Below are 19,768 nucleotides of genomic sequence, written 5' to 3'. Positions count from 1 at the left end.
AAATTCCCCCCAACAGGGTCCAAAATTTAAAAAAAAATTGTTGAAACATCACGATATATTAGCTGACATAAAACTTAAAATATCGACAGACAAATTCAACCAATCAAACCCGCTAGTTAATAAAATTAAGTGAACTTAATGCATATAATGTGTTTTTATGTCTTTTATATACTTAGTTTGGTTCATGTTTCATTGGAAGTTTCAAAAATTGTATAAAATATAATTCTCTTTATTTTTGTTTATGTACAATTATGTCGTAAAGTTAATAATAAATGAGACAATTCAATAATTATGCTTCCCGTCCGGTTCCATTATTTTCCCCCTTAACTCGGAGAATATTGATCGTATAAAAAAATTGTGCCAAAGAAATTGTAGGAAATTGCATTTCCAACAATTTTCTTTCCCACCATTTATGTTGAAAAGTTGAAAATGGCGAAGATATTAAGCAACAACAGTTCTCATTTAAAATCAATATGGCAGCTAATGCAACCGCGGAATTCAGTCGAGATTTTAAATTTACACTACTATTGATCTCTCCTAAAGGATAGAATTATAAAATTTGGGGCAGCTCGGAAACAAAGTTCAATTCAATAATTATGCTTCCCCCACCACTTTTTACTATTTTCCCATGTAACTCGGAAAATATCAACCGCATGAAAAAAATTGTTAAAAAGAAATTGTAGGAAATTTTATTTTGAACAATTTTAGTTGAAAATGGCGTAGATATTGAACAAAAACAATTGCTATAAAATCAATCCGGTCTTACGCTCGCGCCATTACCGCATACGTACTACCTTAAATATTAATTTTAGTAAAAAAATTAAAGAGATCAAAATTGTGTAGAATTTAATTCTCTTCATTTTGGTATAGGTACATATTTGTTGTAAAACTAATAATAAACGAGATAATTCAATAATTCAATAATTATGCTCCAACTCTCACTATTTTCCCCTCATAACTCGGAAAATATCGACCGCACGAAAAAAATTATAATAAATGAAATTATAGAAAATCGCATTTTCAATCATTTCAGTTTCTACACTTTTTGTCAAAAAATTGAAAATGGCGGAGATATTGAGCAAAAACGGTTCTCGTTTAAAATCAAGATGGCGGCTAACGCAACGGTGGAATTCAGTCGAGATTTTAAATTTTTACTGATATTGACCCTCCCTAAAGATTAGAAAAATAAAATTTGGGGCAGCTCCTAATGCAGCAGCTCCTAATGCAAGGTTAGGTCTGTTATTCGTCTAACCCGACTGGACTAATGGCCCCTATTCTCATTTAAAAAAATCATCGATTACTTCATCACGCCTAGATGGATGACGTCATTAGTATGTGGTGATGTCTTGCCATCGAGAAACACGTGTTTCTAGGTCCACCCGTTATCAAAGAGGCTTTGCAAGAAGATTTAAAATCCTTTTTGAAACTGATTATTTTTATATTTTTTCTGGTCTATGGAAGATTGTTACTCCATCTACTGCCCAGTTTTTAACGACTCTTGTGTCTGCCATTCCGTTGATGTGATTGGTCCATTCTTTTTTTTATTTAGTATCCACTCGTTTATACCCTGTACATAACATTCTGTTATGAACTAAACCCAGTTTTTAAACTAGGAGGAGTAATTCAAATTTACCGAGCTGTAATGCTTCCTCAGGCAAGTTTATGAAATTTTGACACTATTGACATTTATGAAATTTATGAAATTAGCATTTCATATGTTAATTAAGTTTTAGGCGATTTTTTGTGTTTTCTTCGTTATTATCTTTAATTTTTAGATTTTTAGTCTCCTCGTCCTCTCTCTTCTCCCCTTCGTAAGGATGTAGTAAGGAGGATGTAGGTCGTTTGACTATTTCTGTCCAATTCTCTCTCTCTCCTGTGCGTGTTGTTGTGCTTCGGAGAATGAGTAACCAGTCATGTCCTTTATTTGATCCGACCATCGTAATGGAGATCTTCCTCTGGATCTTCTGCCCTTTACGTTGCCTTCAACTATCATTCGTTCCATGCCTGCTCTTCTTCTACTTATATGTCCAAAATATCTCAGTATATTTTGGTTGATAGTTGTGGCGAGTCTAGTTTTTATGTTAAGTTCGGCTAATATTGAATTATTTGTGCGATATGCGGTCCATGGTATGCGCAATATTCTCCGGTAGACCCACATTTTAAATGCCATTATACGTTTTGAATCTGCTTTTTTGATGGTCCAAGTCTCTGTAGCGTAGGTGGCGATAGGAAATATTAACGCTCGAACAAGGCGTAATTTTGTGTTTTTTGTAATGTCAGTGTTCTTCCATATTTTTGTGAGTTTGGCTGTTGCCGATCTGGCCATTATGATGCGTCTACGGATCTCGTCTTCGCATCCTCCACTGTTAGTAATAACGGAACCAAGTAATTATTAAATTCTCTGACCACTTCGTAACCTGACAAGTTTCTTATCTCCGTTTGGTTGTCTAAATTTAGTCTACTTTTATATAAAAAAGAGTTGTTTTTAGAACTCTTTAGCGACGTATTAGTAGCTGTAATATAATATTTATGAGTTACCGTCGAAGGCCGATATAATCAACCAAAAAAGAATATGTATTTGGTGATTGTTCTAGTAACATTTTTGGGTGTGAGTTTACTGTCGTCTGGGTGTGACATCTGTTTTTTAAGTTTATTTCCCCTGGTTTAAAAACAGGGTATAGTCACTCCTTATTCAGTATTTCAGCGTGTTTCCTGGTATCCTTGAATATTTTCATTTCTGCTGTTTCCAGCACTCTCTGTGTTCTGGCTGTGTCAGTTCTTGCTTCTGATGCGTACGTCATTATTGGTCCTAACTGGCCTTATAGATTACTGATTTCATAGTTAATGTGTCAGTTACGCCATACAGTATTATTAAGGCATCCTGCTAATCTATTTGCTATTTGTTCTTGACGTCTTATTTCTTTCAAACTTCTCCATAACTAGGCAGTGTAATCCCTAGGTACTTTGTTGCCATTACTTTGTCTTATACTAGCCTTATAGATTCTTGATTTCACCTCACAGTTAATGTGTCGGTTACGCCACAAAGTGTTATTAAAGCATCCTGCTAATCTGTTTGTTCTTTGTACTTGATCTCTTCTTTTTCAACGTTTCTATAGCTGGAGAGTGTAATCCCTACGTTATTTATTTACATTACTTATCCAATCCTAACTGACTTACTTTTCTGGGTTGAAATCGACTTGCAGTGGATATTCTTATTTCCACTTCCGATGACTGAGAGAGGAAACAAGTACATAATGGTCGCAAGATATTATTTTTGAGAATAGACTGAAATTGCACTCATTTCTAATCAATAAAAGACTACAGTAACATAACCATTCATAAAATCCCTCGTATTAAGACATGGACTTCCTTTAGAGTTACATGTCCCTTTCAGACCTGGTGTACCAGGTGTACCAATAAGAATGGCTCTCGGCCATATCTCTGGAACCGTCTATAGTACAGCTTTGAGAAAAAAATATTTATGACAAAAGCTGCCTCGGGAAAAGCCTGAAAATTATTTTCATTTTTGTAGGTCCTCCGCTAGAGGGCGTAATTGAATATAAAAAATTATAAAATCAAGATTTTACAAAATTTATCTAATGAAAGGGCACTGGAAATCCAATCATCGTATTCTTCATAAAATTCTGCGCATATTTAATTTCACAACTGTAAGTCTACCTTTGCAAATAAGAGGTGGGGGTGAGTGGAAACCTTCTTATGACAAAATGGCTGAAGTCCGGTTCTGCTAAATATCGAATTTTGCATACTTGGTCTTGTTGAAAACAGTTCTTTTTCATCAATGTAAGAGTCTTATTTTCGAAATAGCCTAATAAGTAATGTGCCAGCTAGGAGGCGTTATTTAATTATTTTTGAAAATCTAGTTTTCTTGGAGAATATTAAATACAAGTATGCATTTTTAATCGTGTATTACAAAATTAGACCAAATTAGCAACATAATACCGAAAACCGCATATCGATACCCTTTTTCTATCTCGACATATCTTAAGAAACGTGTAAATTTTAAACAACTGTTAATGTCACCGGTAAACGAAGTTATGGAAAGGTAGTGTGCTATGGAAAAAACAAAGAAACATTTTCCAGATGTTTTTTTTTTCTCTGATTCTGGCCTTGGTTTAGAACTAGAACCTTGAGCCACGTAATTGTATAACTTATCACTAACTCAGGTGTAATGTGTAGTGTGTGTGTTGAGTAAGTGTCTTGTTACTTTGCAAAGTCGACGTCATTGTCTTTGCAAAGAGACGGTAATTGTATCCGAACGTCTGCGGTCCCTCCGGTGAGTTTATAAACGTATATAAATAATTAAAACAACAATAAGACAAACAACACTATAAAATATATCAAAGAAATAAAAGCAATTTGTTCGACGACCTAAATGTTCAAATTGTTGCCCATCATTTTCGATGCAAGCATTTACTCTTTCAAGAGTAGATTGAACAGCAGTCTCAATTTCTGTTTTCGCAATGCTTTAAATGGCGTTTGGTATTCTCTAGATTCTAGATCATGTGGGCCTGACGGCAAAAACAAGGTCTTTAATCCGTCCCCCTAATTAAAAGTCTAAAACAGTTAAATCTGCTGCTATTCAATCTACTCTTGAAAGAGTAAATGTTTGCATCGAAAATTATGGACAACAATTTGAACATTTAGGCAATCACAAAGACTAAGTAAGTAGTTGCTTTTATTTCGTTGTTATATTTTATAATGTTGTTTGTCTTATTGTTGTTTTAATTAATTATGTACGTTTACATCTGGAAAATGTTTATTTATTTTTTTCATAGCATACTACTTTTCCGTTTACCAGTGACAGTAACAATTATGAACTTCATTCTGGTGGGGTGAAGAATAGCATTATGTTGTTTTATATGCCATTAGAGTGAAAACTTAGTCTTTTTGGTAGCAGTTGCCGCTAGGGCATCTATGCCATTTCGTTCGTTGCAATCCGGGACTGCACGCTGGGGTTTGTTTTGGTTGGATCAGGGAGAGCAGCATATGTGCCTCTTGATGAGAGACTAATAAGTTTCGAAACTGGTAGAGGTGCTCGCAGCACTCTCTGATTGGACTAGAATATGGTTCGGCTCTATTTTCGTTTTGCGACGAAATTGAAAATGGTTATTCATTTTTGATTTACATTTACTCTGTGTGGAGTATGAAGGGAACCATTCTCGTTGGAACTTTACCGCGCTGAGCAGATGGGACGTGAATTGTAAATTGTAGAATTCCCTCATCTTCCTTAGTCTCAGCATCCGTATGGCTTGCAAATTGTAGAAGCCTCGGAGGTGTAACCAGAGAAGGTTCCCATTGTTTTCATTCTGGTGGGGTGTAGAATAGCATTATGTTGTTTTATATGCCATTAGAGTGAAAACTTAGTCTTTTTAGTAACAATTATGTTTAAAATTTACACATTCCTTAAGATATCTCGAGATAGAAAAAAGGTATCAACATGCGGTTTTCGGTATTATGTTGCTAATCTAGTTTTGTAATACATGATTAAAAATGCATACTTAAATTTAATATTTTCCAAAAAAAAAACAGATTTCTGAAAATAATTAAATAACGCCTCCCAATTTGCATATTACTCATTAGGCTATTTCGAAAATAAGACACTTACATTGACGAAAAAGAGCTGTTTTTACAAGACTAATTAGCAGAACCGGACAGCCATTTTTTCATAACAAGGTTCCCACTTACCCCCACCTCTTATTTGCAAAGGTAGACTTAAACTTGTGAAATCAAATATGCGCAGAATTTTAGGAAGAATACGATGATTGGATTTCCAGTGCCCTTTCATTAGGTAAATTTTGTAAAATTTTGGTTTTTTTTTTTGATATTCAATTACGACCTCTAGCGGTGGACCTACAATTATGAAAATAATTTCCAGGCTTTTCCCGAGGCAACTTTTGTTATAAATATTTTTTTCTCAAATCTGTAATATAAACGGTTCCTGAGATATGGCCGAGAGCCATTCTTATTGGGACACCCGGTACATTGCAATGTACATTAAGTTTAGGTAATCCTATCGACTAAAATATATATTAAAAATTGTATTAATTACAATATTTGCTCATTTAAACAATTATTCAAATGTCATAATATGGACACATTATAGAAAATATGCACATATGTCAATTTTGGCTTTTATTATGACCCTTTTCTACAAATAAACTTGCGTGCATAGAAATCGGCCCACTTCTAACTTTTGAATTTAAATTATTACACGGATCAAAAAAATGGATATCCTGTTTGAAAGATAATTAAATACGCTTTAATATGAGCATAAATTTGTTGTAAATAAATGCGTAGCAACCGATAAATGTAGAAAAGTGTGTATTTGATGTTTTTAGCGATAATAATAAATTTGCTCAAATTTGTTATTATTGCCTTTACAACTAAAAATGGCATATTGTTCGTTTTCATAATTAATTAGTGTTCAAGTGTAGCTAAGTTTAACGAATACTACACCAGAGAAAGCTGCCCATGTTATAACATTAATAGAAAATGGACTTAGCCAGCGAGCTATTGCTGTACACCAGGATATGACACGCGCAGTGGTTTGAAGAATGTTCCAACGTTATGAGGAGACTGGATCCTTACGTAGATGACCTGGAACAGGTAGAAAGCGATTTACAACTGCAAGTGATCGCTGTATTGTGTCAACAATATTAAGAAATCGTCACCTTATTGTCATTCAAGTGCAATAATAGTTTCGTAAAGTAAGAGGAGTGGTTATTAGTCAGTGGAAAGGAAGACGAACACTGGAGGAAAATAATCTGACTCCTCGAGTATCTGCGATTGGTCAAAAATTTACTGCAGCTCATCATCAACCATGCTTCCGTTTTACACGGGATCATCTGAACTGGACGTTGGAACAATAGAGATCTGTCCTGTTCTCAGTGAGACCAGAATATTGCTTCATGGTAGCGATCGAAGGAAAGTGTGCCGAAGACGAGGGGAGCGATTTTCAGAATGCTGCATGAAAGAGGGTAGTCCTTATAGAGGTGGTTCCTGCATGATCTGGGCTGAAATTTCTGTGGGGCACAAACCGACTTTGTTTTCATTCGTAGGGGTAAACATATTTACGAGCGAGGAGGTTTAACGGGTGCTAGATACATCGAGGAAATTTTAGCAATGCATGTAGTATCTTACGTTGACTACATTGGAGACAAATTTATTTTTAGGCAGGACAATGCAAGAAAGCATACGTCAAGAATCGTGCAAGATTACATTACCGATGCCGGTTTTCGGGATTGAAAGTCCAGGGTGCAGTTGAGACCTCAATGTCATAGAAAATGTATGGGACGAGCTATAACAAAGAATTCGAGCTAAGCTGCATACCTCAAACTTGATCCCGCAGCTTATTGTCGTAGTAGAAGAAGAGTGGCTTAACATCTCACAAGAAACAATAGCAAAGTTAAGTAGATCTATGCCTAATTGTACAAAAGAAATTATTAATGCAAGAAGAGGTCATAGCCATTATTAAAACATTAATTGTTAAATTTTTAATTGTTAAATACCTTTTTGTGTTAGTAAGAAAAAAGTTAATTTGCTTGATGCATTAATTTTACAATGTTAAATATAAGAAGTCGAAATAAATTTTCATAAACGTATACACTCATATTTAAATTATCTTTCAAACAGTATAATATGTATCTCTTTTTTTTTATTCGAATGATAGTTTCTGAAAAAATATAGTTCAAGTCAAAAGTTTAAAGTGGGCCGATTTCTATGCACTTTAGTGTATATTACCAAATAATTTTTTGTAGCCAAATTAAAATTAAGGTCTGAACGGGATATAGCAAGAATTAATAAAAATGTGTACCTATTGAAAAACTCGCACTACGCCTTTCTATTCGTAATCAAACGTAATACAGTAGACTCCGTCTATAACGATAACTGAAATGGCGGACTAATTACCTCGTTATAAGCGGATCTCGTTATATTAGATAACAATAACATTGAAATGTTTTGATACGTAGTTTATTAGGTGTCGATGGTCGATCTGAACAATGAAACTTCGTACCATCGTAAATTGTAACTTTCCTACAATATATATTCAATATCGGTCGATAGATAAACAGAAAGAAGTTTATTGCAGGCCGTGTTTATTACACCACTGGCCTCGATAATAACAAAGATGTTGGGAATTTCTATATACAAGCAGTTGGGGTATTTATTTATAGTCATTACTTCGCTAAAAACAGGTAAAAAAACATATTCTTCGATTTCATTTTTCCTCGCTATACCCAATTATGCCTCGTTATAGAGGTGTTATAGTTCAATAGGAATTTCATGGGAAATCTAGCGTACCTCGTTATAAACGAAACCTCGTAATATCCGTGTTTGTTATAGAGGGAGTCCACTGTAGTAGAAAGATATTAAAAAATTGTTTGTCAATACATTTTAATGTTTTTCGTTGATAATCAAGAATATTGGGATACTTTAATTCCACTAGTTCTGCTAGCCTATATAGTCCAAGAGGCAGCGCTGAAAAATTTCTCTGAATTTACTAAAGCTAGTTATTTCACAGTTGATTACTGTGATTGTGTAGAGAAACATACTGCGGTCGGTCAAGAGAAACGTAGAACAGATGGTACTGACAGCTTGTCAAAGTTGCTTACCTGCGGAGAATTAAATCCTTTTACTAAGGCGGAAAATCATTACAAACATTCTAAATTGAATATAAAGAAAAGTTATTATAGTCGGTCAGCTGTATGACGGGACAGAGCCGGTCGGCCGGCCCCAATGAATGTACAGGGTGATTCACTATATTTTGACTCCCCTCTAAACTGCTTTATTTACAGAATTAGAAAAAAATTTAAAATACAAAACTTATTAAATTTTTAAATTATGATTTTTTGACATATATATCGTACTAGTGACGTTATCCATCTGGGCGTGATGACGTAATCGACTATTTTTTTAAATGAGAATAGGGGTCGTGTTCTAGCTCATTTGAAAGGTTATTCAATTCCCTATTCAGTAATATAAACATTAACATGATTGTTTATACAGGGTGTCCAAAAAATTCTTTTTTAATTAAATTAATTGTTTAATTAATAATTCAAAAAAAATTTTGGACACCCTGTATAAATCATGATATTAATGTTTATATTACTGCATAGAGAATTGAATAACCTTTAAAATGAGCTAGCACACGACCCCTATTCTCATTTAAAAAATAGTCGATTATGTCATCACGCCCAGATGGATGACGTTACTACTACGATATTTATGTCAAAAAATCATAATTTAAAAATTTTGTATTTTACATTTTTTTCTAATTCTGTAAATAAAGCAGTTTAGAGGGGGGTCAAAATATAGTGAATAACCCTGTACATTCATTGGGGCCGACCGACCGGCTCTGTCCCGTCATACAGCTGACCGACTATAATAACTTTTATTTATATTCAATTTAGAATGTGTGTACTGATTTTCAGCCTTAGTAAATGGATTTAATTACCTCCGCAGGTAAGCAACTTTGACAAGCTGTCAGTACCATCTGTTCTACGTTTCGCTTAACCGACCGCAGTATGTTTCTCTACACAATCACGGTAATCAACTGTGAAAAAACTAGTTTTAGTAAATTCAGAGAGATTTTTCGGCGCTGCCTCTCCGTCTAATAGAAGATCTGAACATGAAGCGGCCGATTATTCTCCATCGATGATTATCACAAGAAGAGAAACGAAGTTTCCTCAAAATCTGAGTTTTTGGGAGATTGCTTCCTTGCGAAGGAGATCGTTAATTCTTGACGTAGATCGAAAATTTTGAAGAAAATTTGGAAAATGCTACGAATTTGCTCAAAAAGGTTGAAGCCTCAAAGTGATAAGGCCAAGACCAGTCTCGCGAGACGATTTTCAAAAGAGATGACCCAGTATTCTTATATAATATAATCCCGAACGTAAGAAAGGACTCTGTCCGAAACTTCACCGAAACAAAGAAAACATAAGATAGTTCATATCTAAAGATTAGTTCCTTACCATGGAACTGATTCACCCTATTGGCTTCAGTCGGTCCCTGATAGATAAGTTATTCGAGGCGAATAACTATAAAGAAAGGAACAATGTTACGACAGTTCGATATCAAAAATTTCTAGATGTCATCGAAATATCTCGAAATGAAACAAAGTAAACTCAAGATAGTTCGTATCAAAAGATTAGTTCCTTACCATGGAACTGATTCAAACTATTGGCTTCAGTCGGTCCCTGATAGATCAGTCATTCGAGGCGAATAACTATAAAGAAACGAACAATGTTACGACAGTTCGATATCAAAAATTTCTAGATGTCATCGAAATGTCCTGAAATGTGTCGTAAGATCTGGTAAGCCTCAAATATGTCTGCAAATGCTGAAATTTGCTGACAGTTCAATAGTAGTAGTAATTGCCTTTTAAATATTTTTGTCAGTCAGTTAGTTTTTATCAAATAAAGTATTTTTCCGCTAATCCGAACTTCGGTAATTCGAAAATCCGCTTAATCCGAAACAGAATTTGGCAACAGATTTGAAGAAAATAAATATGCAGCTACGCTAAAAACCACTACTTTATAAAATATCTAAAAATGACAATAAAATATTAATTCAAGTACTTAGGTAATTGTAGTAAACCTTACAAATTTTATTTTTTTTTTTGAAAAATCAGTTAAATTTCTTTGCCTTAATGAAGAATTCCTCTCCCTCGAAGCTAAATTACGGCAGCGTCTCAAAAACGTGGTATCCACTGGCATGGGGGCGGAGTGTTGCTCTACGTAGCGTTCGTAGGGCTAGATCAAACGCAGCCGCAGTGTCTGTGTGAGTTACCCGCTGTTCGCTGTTGACATCTTCTTCCTCGTCACTTTCATCACAGGGTTCTGAAGTTTCTTCTGTAATCACTTCAATGACATGTTGTTCATCATATTATATCTCGTGGACAACATCATCAGCTTGCACCCACTCTTCTACATCATTATTATTCGCCTCTTCACAGCCCTTATTACAAATTGGATTTTTCAGCCTCTATATCTGGCTTTTCTTTGTAAGTTAGTAAGGCTTGGCCAAATTTTTCCCAGGAGTTTCTTATAACTTTCTCATTCACAGACTCCCAAAGCCCAAATTGTCTTTTATATTTATTTTATTGAGTTTTTCTAATAATGGCAGTAAGTTATCTTCATCACTGATTAGTCGCCTCAACTTTTCGTCCGTTTTTCCGCTATTGACTCTAACTTTTTGTCTTGAAAAACGGTGTTTGATCATACGTCTCAGCTGAATGTACATATTCTTCTATTAAAAGGTTCATTACTTACATCTTATTATCATAGGCTCTTATTGCTTTCAAAACGAAAGTACTGTACTTAATGATAGGCATATTATTTATGTCATTTTTTATTAAAAGAGTGTTTTAAGCAAATCCGAAAACTTTGGTAATCCGAAATGGGTTGGGTCCCAATTATTTCGGATTGCCGGGACTCCACGTAATGTTTAATATTGTGTGCTGTTTTCAATAAGAGTAATTTTAAAGAAGTTTAACAATACTTTATTATTTTTGAGCAGATTTGATATAATTTACACATATATGAATAAAGACCATTATTAACAAACCAAACATTATGTTGTATATGTATGTGCCACTGATTAACTCTTAAAAGACTTTACTTTTTTAGTATGTTTTTAGTATATGTATGTGCCACTGATTAACGACGTTCTACACCTTCGTTGCGGGGTATGCCTCTCAGAGGAAAGGGGGGAAACTTATATGCAAGCGAAAGTTGGTAACAATGAATTTATAGCAGAATACTCAAATCATATGTTTCAGTATTGAATACTTTATAAAAATAAATTATAATAAATTACGGAAATTACGGAACAAATTACGGAATTAATTATAATAAATAAATTAAAAATAAATGGTACGGTTAACAATCCTCATTTTTTAATATGTTATTCATTAAAAAAAACTTTAATTTAAGCACAAATAATTAAAAATCGTAAATTTGGGTCAAAAGTTATTAACTTTTTAATGTTAAAACTTAACTTTGACCCTTAATAGTAATTAAACGGCACGGTAAAACAATTTTTTAAAAATCAAGTCTTAGTTTTTTGAAGTAAACCATAACATACTAAAATTTCATGCAAATCCTTAATTCTTTGCCGAAGGTGTAGAACGTCGTTAACTCTTAAAAGACTATACAGAAGAGAATCTTTTGCATATTCTTATCGCCTTTTTCTAAGCAAATTTCTTAGACATAATTTTGTAGTAGTAAAAGTTTGTCATTCTAGTGCACAGTAATATTTTTTTGAGAAAATTTAACATACTTTAAATAAAAAAAAAATAAAAGGACCAAATACCTACCAACACTTATTTAGGAAAACCAAGATCTAAATTCATAAAAATTAAACTACACAATAACGCTCATCTAACTTGACTAACTTCACAGGATTGTCAGCTAAAGCCTTGTGATGGTCTAGACTAAATTTAAGATTGTTCAAAGCCCTTCTCTCAATCGAAGCTATTTCGTTACGTTGCAAAAGAATGATACTCATTTGTGGCAACATCCCGTTTTTTATTTTAGTAAGTTTATTGCCTTTCAAACTTAGAGTCACAAGTCCACTGATCTTTTCAAAAGCGTCTTCGTCAATATCCACGATATCATTATCATCTAGAATTAATTTGTTGATATCAGAGTCATTGAAAATATTGTTGGCGATTCTAGTTAACTTGTTGTGACTTAAATCTAATTTTAAAGCTTGTACGTCTTCAAATGCGCCTTCTTGTAGCGTAGATATTAAGTTGTAGGAAAGATCAATCTCAGGTATTGGTAAATTTATAAAAGTGCCTGCGTTTATTCGTGTAAGACTGTTGTTTTTGAGGTATAAATAGTCCAAGCAGGTACCGTTGAAGCTACCAGGTCTCAAGAGTTTGATAAAATTGTGGTTTAAATTGAGCGATCTGAGTGATGTTAAGTTGCAAAACACTTCTCCGATATTGTGGATGTGGTTACCTTCCAGATTTATGCCGTACAGGCCAGAAACATTACGGAAGGTATCTGCCTCAATGTCGTTGATAGTACCATCACCAAACCAAAAGTTGGAGATATAAGAACCGTTGAACATCTTGGAAGTGAGATTACTCAATCTATTTTCTATGATAACTAGGCTAAAAATTGAGGAGTTTTCAAAGGCACCATCTTCTATTTGGAATATGGGGTTGTTTGCAAAGTTAACAGTAATAAATTTAAGGTTATTTAAAACACCCGTTCTAATTATTCTAATTTTGTTGTTCACCAATTTCAATTCTGATATATAAGAATCTTCGAATGCTCCAGGTTCAACTTCTTTTAGTTGATTGAAACTCATGTGGAATTTCTCGATTTTATGACCAGCTAGAAATCCTTTCGGTAGAGTCTCTACTATCTGATTTTCTATTGAAACACAAGTGATGTGTTCTAAACCATTTAAAACGTACCTTAATTCTGAGATAGAATCAACAGCTGCGTGCATAATACTTTCACCATCTTCTACTTTTTTACTATGCACTATTACATTTATTGGATCACATTTTGAGTGTATAAAAATTGAAAAAAATAAGAGGAAACACAAATGATACTGCATCATGGAACAAACTTGACTAAAGCAATGATTTTTTTTAATAAGAAAATGTGTTTGAAATATATGTTACGCTACAGTGAAGGCTTGAGATATTTTCATAATACATACTTTACGTACTTTACAATTATTATAAATGAATCAAATGGAGCAGTAACGAGTTAAGTGAACCACAGACTAGGTTATACAAGTTCACCAATTTAATATTAGTTCCAGAATATAATCCAGAGTTCCAGAGTATAAGCAAATTCCAGAAAGATTATGGATCATTTTTAGTATGGCATATAAAAAATATCATCATCATCAATCAGCCCTGATTTGGTCATTGTTGAACATAGGTCTCCTCCAGACATTTCCATCTTCTTCTGTTCTGCGCCTCTGCCATCCAATTGGTCACAATTCTTTTGAGGTCGTCAGTCCATCGCGTTGGGGAGTCTTTCCTGGCATTCCTTGTCTACCCTAGGTCTCCACTCAAGCTACTTTATTGTTTTTCATTCTTGAAACATGTTCCTTCCATCTCTATTTTTGCGTTTCCTTGCCTATAAAAAGATAAGTAAGGCAAAAACTCTTGTCAAGGCTGTTTAAGACTGATTATTATTGAAAATCCGGGGTTTCTTAAAATATTGGCACTTCTTCTTTGGCGACAGGCTTTTCTAGTATTTTTTTCTTCTTCTTCTTAACGTGCCGTGAATTGCGTGAATTTCTTCTGCGTAGGCGTCAATCGTACATTGTCTCGCCAGGTGAGATGTTAGATAGTCAGATTAAATTATTCTGTTTTTAGCAGCATTGCGAAGCATTTCATAACTGTGGATTCCTGTCCATTGGCGAATATTATGCAGGTATGACACCTTTTTATATCCTAGTATTTTTTAAATTGCTAGAACTCGCCGGATGCTTGCTTTTCTTCTCTCTAGCACTAGAATTCAGATCTTCGCTGCCTTTATATTCTGTCTCAACTTGTTGCATTTCATCATTAGTACTTCAGGTCGTTGGATAATTAGGGTACACAAATCTGCCGCAATATTATGTCTCTACGGCTAGTCCAGTCGGGTTAGACGAATAACAGGCCTAACCCTGCATTAGGAGCTGCCCCAAATTGTATTTTTCGAATCTTTAGGGGGTCAATAGTAGTGTAAATTTAAAATCTCGACTGAATCCCGCCGTTGCGTTAGCCACCATCTTAATTATCTTAATTTTAAACCAGAACCGTCTTTGCTCAATATCCCTTTTCCTTTATTCCCCGACGACGAGCTGGCCAAATACCCAAGTAGGTGGAGGCCAATAAACTAAAGAAGGAGAAGAAGAATATAAATAAATATAACGCTGTGTCTAGGTACACACTAACGTGTACGCAAATTTTCAACTTTTCGACAAAAAGTATAACAACCAAAATTGTTGAAAATGTGATTTTCTATCATTTCTATTGTGACAATTTTTTCGTGCCGTCGATATTTTTCGAGTTATGGCGGAAAATAGTGACAGTTAGAGCATAATTATTGAATTATCTCGTTTATTATTAGTTTTACTACAAAAATGTTCCTATACAAAACTAGAGAGAATTAAATTCTACACAATTTTAATCTGTTTCATTTTTTTGCTAAAGTTAATATTTAAGGTAGTACGTATGCAATAATGGCGCGAGCGTAAGACCGGATTGATTTTGTAGCATTTGTTTTTGTTCAATATCTACGCCATTTTCAACTAAAATTGTTCCAAATATGATTTCCTATAATTTCTTTTCAACAATTTTTTTCATGCGGTTGATATTTTCAGAGTTAAGTGAGAAAATAGTAAAAAGTGGTGGGGGAGCATAATCACTTCATTTAATCGTGTTTCCGAGCTGCCCCAAATTATATAATTATATCCTTTAGGGGAGATCAATAGTAGTGTAAATTTAAAATATTGACTGAATTTCGCGGTTGCATTAGCCGCCATATTGATCTTAAAGGAGAACCGTTGTTGCTTAATATCTCCGCCATTTTCAACTTTTCGACAAAAACGATAGGAACTAAAATTGTTGGAAACACAATTTCCTACAATTTATTTTCCACAAGTTTTTTATGCGATCAATATCCTCCGAGTAAAGGGGGGAAATAGTGGAAGCGGAGGGGAAGCATAATTATTGAATTGTCTCATTTATTATTAACTTTACGACCTAATTGTACATAAATAAAAATAAAGAAAATTATATTTTATACAATTTTTTAAACTTCCAATGAAACACCAACCAAACTAAGTACATAAAAGACCTAAATATAATAACTTATACGAGTATGCATAAAGTTCACTTAATTTTATTAACTAGCGGGTTTTATTGGTTGAATTTGGCTGTCGATAATTATGTTTCATGTCAGCTAACATATTTTAATCTTTCAACATTTTTTTTTTTAATTTTGGACCCTGTTGAAGGGAATTTTACCATTCCTTCCCCCCCCTCTCGTAGACTCGCCACTGGTTCTCTCAAAAAAATTTAGTAAATCGTAATTGCGACAATTTCAGTCCTTACACTTATTGTCGAAAAGTTGAAAAGGAAATTTTATTTTGAACAATTTTAGTTGAAAATGGCGTAGATATTGAACAAAAGCAATTGCTATAAAATCAATCAGGTTTTACGCTCGCGCCTTTACCGCATACGTACTACCTTAAATATTGATTTTATCAAAAAAATGAAAGAGATTAAAATTGTACAAAATTTAATTCTGTTAATTTTTGTATGGGTTCAAATTTGTTTTAAAATTAATAAGAAACAAGATAATTCTATAAATAAATAATTATGCTCTAACTGTCACTATTTTTCCCCATAACTCGGAAAATATCGATTGTACGAAAAAAATTATAATAAACGAAATTATAGAAAATCGCATTTTCAATAATTTCAGTTTGTACACTTTTTGTCGAAAAGTTGAAAATGGCGGAGATATTGAGCAAAACGGTTCTCATTTAAAATCAAGATGGCGGCTAACGCAACGGTCAACTTCAGTCGAGATTTTAATTTTGTTACTATTGACCCCCCCCCTAAAGAATAGAAACATAAAATTTGGGGCAGCTCGTAATGCAAGGTCAAATGCTATCCCGACTGGGATAAACATACTTGATCTTTCCCGCAGTTATTTTCCTTTCGTAGTTTCTTCTCGCACCATCTCGACGAATCTCCGATCTTGACATCAGCAGCAAATCTCAATATTTTTGACTGACATACTATCTTTTTCAAATCTCTCTTAAATTACGTTCTGGACAATTTCTAATTCATTTTAATGATTTTTTAAAGTTTTTTTTTAAATAAAATATATCATTTTACACACAAAGCTTTTACGTCTTTGTAAGTTGTTTTAAACTATGTTATAGGTACAGTACAGATATTATGGTATATGGTATACTGGGAATTTTACTTTTAATTTTTTAGTTTTGTATAGATGAGCTCCCTTATAACTAACAATTGCAATAGCTCCTCAAAAATAAAGCGTAGACTAGCAATGACCCGAACCGCAACAGCCAACTTAATTAAAATATGGTAGGATGGAACAATAACAAGAAATACTAACTTCTGGTTGGTCAATGACCTTATTCTTCCCACTGGTAGCTGAAGCAGCTGAAACATGGACTCAAAAATTCGGTAAAATTAAGATCGAAAGACATATACGCGTATACTGAACAGAATACAGAACCAATCTGTCAATTCTGGAAGGTCTTAGCATAAAAGATAAGCTATTAAAAAATAAAACGGTCGTACCGAAATTACTTTGGTCACCTCCATAATAATGGAAGACTATGGAACTATTGGTAGTAGAAGAAAAGGTAAACGGCCGCAGACAGGGAGAAAGATCTCGAACACGATGTAAAGACCAAGTAAAGACTCTGGTGGGAACATACCTACATGAAGCAGTCTATCTGGCATAGCATCGCAGCCAATGGAGGCATCAAGCTAACAATATTTAGAGTGTAACACTGACAAGGCTCATAAATGAGGAAGATAGAGAATCCTTCATTGGAGCTTGACGATTACCATTGCAATTCTCCATATATCATTTGTAATTTTAAAGGGTTCAATTGATTCTAATTCTCTCCATTTCCTAATCTTTCCATGCCAGGACATTTTTCGTTTTCCAACTTTGATCTTACATTCAATGTTGTCTTCATCACCAACTGGGCAGATTCGCATGAGCGAATATTGTCTATACAGCATCTTACCAGCTGTTTTTTAATTGACCTTTAGTCCCTCTTTTATTAGGATAATTTTAAAACAGACTTTTCAATAGACATATACCAGAACCATACAATAAAAGTAAAAGTAGAAGATCAACTAACTGACCCAAATTGAAGCTGGCAATGGGATAAGACTCAATATTTGAGTCTTTTGACTTAAGTCAATCCTTGACTTAATAAGAACTTAAAATGATACCAAATGGGAGAAAAAAAACTTAAAATAATCTGCTATGCAGACGATGCAATACCTACTAATATTTCAAAGTTAAGATGATTTACAACGTATGCTGATGCGTTACATAACAGCAAATTAGTACATTCTTTCACGGATTTTGCTGTAAATTTTAAAGAACCGCATGGATTGACATGAAATTTGCATACGCATAGCTAAGATGTCAAAGATAAAAAGTGATATGGTTCCGATGTGTGCTTTTGCCCTGGGGTGAACGTCACCCCATCTCGGGGTGAAAAAATATATGTCCAAGATATAAGTCCCGAAACGGATAAACTGACTAATTTTAAGTAACTTTGGTTCTATAGAGTTTTTTCACCAAATCAATACTTTTTGAGTTATTTGCAAGTGAGTATGTTCATTTTTCAACAAAATAACCACGTTTTTAGACGGTTTTTCGCAAATAACTCAAAACGTAAGCCTTTTGTCGAAAAAAATATTCTTAGCAAAACTATAGCCTATAAAAAAGTGAAAAAAACGGTGTATACAGGGTGGTTCATCTTATCCGCCTCGGTCTCTGTACGGAAAACCACTTGATATTTAAAAAAAATTTCTTCGCAGAAATATACAATATACAGGGCCTTTAATACTACAATCTAAAAATAATGTGAATTATACAGGGTGCTCCAAAAAAGAGTGGTATATCAAAGTTATATTTTTTCTTATGGAATGCCCTATATCTGATAACATTACTGAATTAGCCTTAAAAAATAAGCTATTATTTCATAAGGGTCCCTATACCTAAATACAGGGTGTTTTGAGTTATTTCGATTTTTATGAAAATGTAAGGTTTTAGACAAAAATAAATATCTACGAATTTAAGAATCATTAACAGATTATTTCTGGAATCTTAATAATAGACTATTTAGTTTACTTGAACAAATGCCTATTCCAACAAAAATTTTTACAGTGTGGTCAAAATATGAGATTGTTCTATTAACAAATTCAGGCTGTAATAACTTACTTATTTTAAATAGAATACCCTGTATCTTACTAGTCTATCGCGTAGAAAACTTACTTAGCTTTCAATTTATATTAGGGTTTCCTATACCTATCTTTTTACAGGGTGGTCAAAATATTAGATTGTTCTATTAACAAATTCAAGCTGTAATAACTTACTTATTTTAAATGAAACACCCTGTATCTTACTAGTCTATCGCGTATAAAATTTACTTAGCTTTTAATTCTTATTAGGGTTTCCTATACCTATCTCCCTTCATTTTTCAAATATTTAAAGATTTCTTAATTTGTAAGCTTTAAAAATTAGAATTGAGTAGGTATGTCGTGGTTATGTACAACAAATCACCAACACCGGCAATATATACCCTATTCCACGAAAATACGCCTGTTTTGGATTACTTCGACAACGAATATTTTACTGTGCAAAATAAGAAGAACGAAAGTAAATTGCAAATTACATTGTTGTTTATTGGAATAATTATTAGCGCCATTTACTTTCGTACTTCTTATGTTGCACAGTAAAATATTCGTTGTCGAAGTAATCCAAAACAGGCGTATGTTCGTGGAATGGCCCATACTTAAATATCTTAGTCAAGATACTTTCGTTAATAAAATTCACATTTTTATCATTTAATCACATAGAGTGTTCTTATTTTAAATGACATACTCGATATTCTATTCTTTATAATGGAAGATATTTAAAATCTCTTCAATTCCATGTAAACATTCTCAATTCACATGTTATACTACTCTAAATATAAATTCCCATGTTATTCTGTAAAT

General features: G+C 33.6%; 1 protein-coding gene across 1 annotated transcript; it reads right to left on the bottom strand.

The window, feature by feature from the left end:
• Positions 1 to 11,559: 11,559 nt before the first annotated feature.
• LOC114343420 (carboxypeptidase N subunit 2-like) lies at positions 11,560 to 13,595 on the bottom strand. Its single transcript, XM_028294243.2, has one exon. It carries the CDS (start codon positions 13,483 to 13,485, stop codon positions 12,379 to 12,381), a length of 1,107 nt encoding a protein of 368 aa, XP_028150044.2. The 5' UTR covers positions 13,486 to 13,595; the 3' UTR covers positions 11,560 to 12,378.
• Positions 13,596 to 19,768: the final 6,173 nt, after the last annotated feature.

The sequence above is a fragment of the Diabrotica virgifera genome, chromosome 4 (genome assembly GCF_917563875.1).
Source record: "Diabrotica virgifera virgifera chromosome 4, PGI_DIABVI_V3a".
Classification (NCBI taxonomy): domain Eukaryota; kingdom Metazoa; phylum Arthropoda; class Insecta; order Coleoptera; family Chrysomelidae; genus Diabrotica; species Diabrotica virgifera.
This window is presented reverse-complemented; position numbering and strand designations above follow the sequence as displayed.

What these genes read in the sequence shown, in the direction of transcription:
- LOC114343420 (XM_028294243.2), bottom strand. Translation starts at nt 13,485, where the DNA reads ATGCACGCAGCTGTTGATTCTATCTCAGAATTAAGGTACGTTTTAAAT.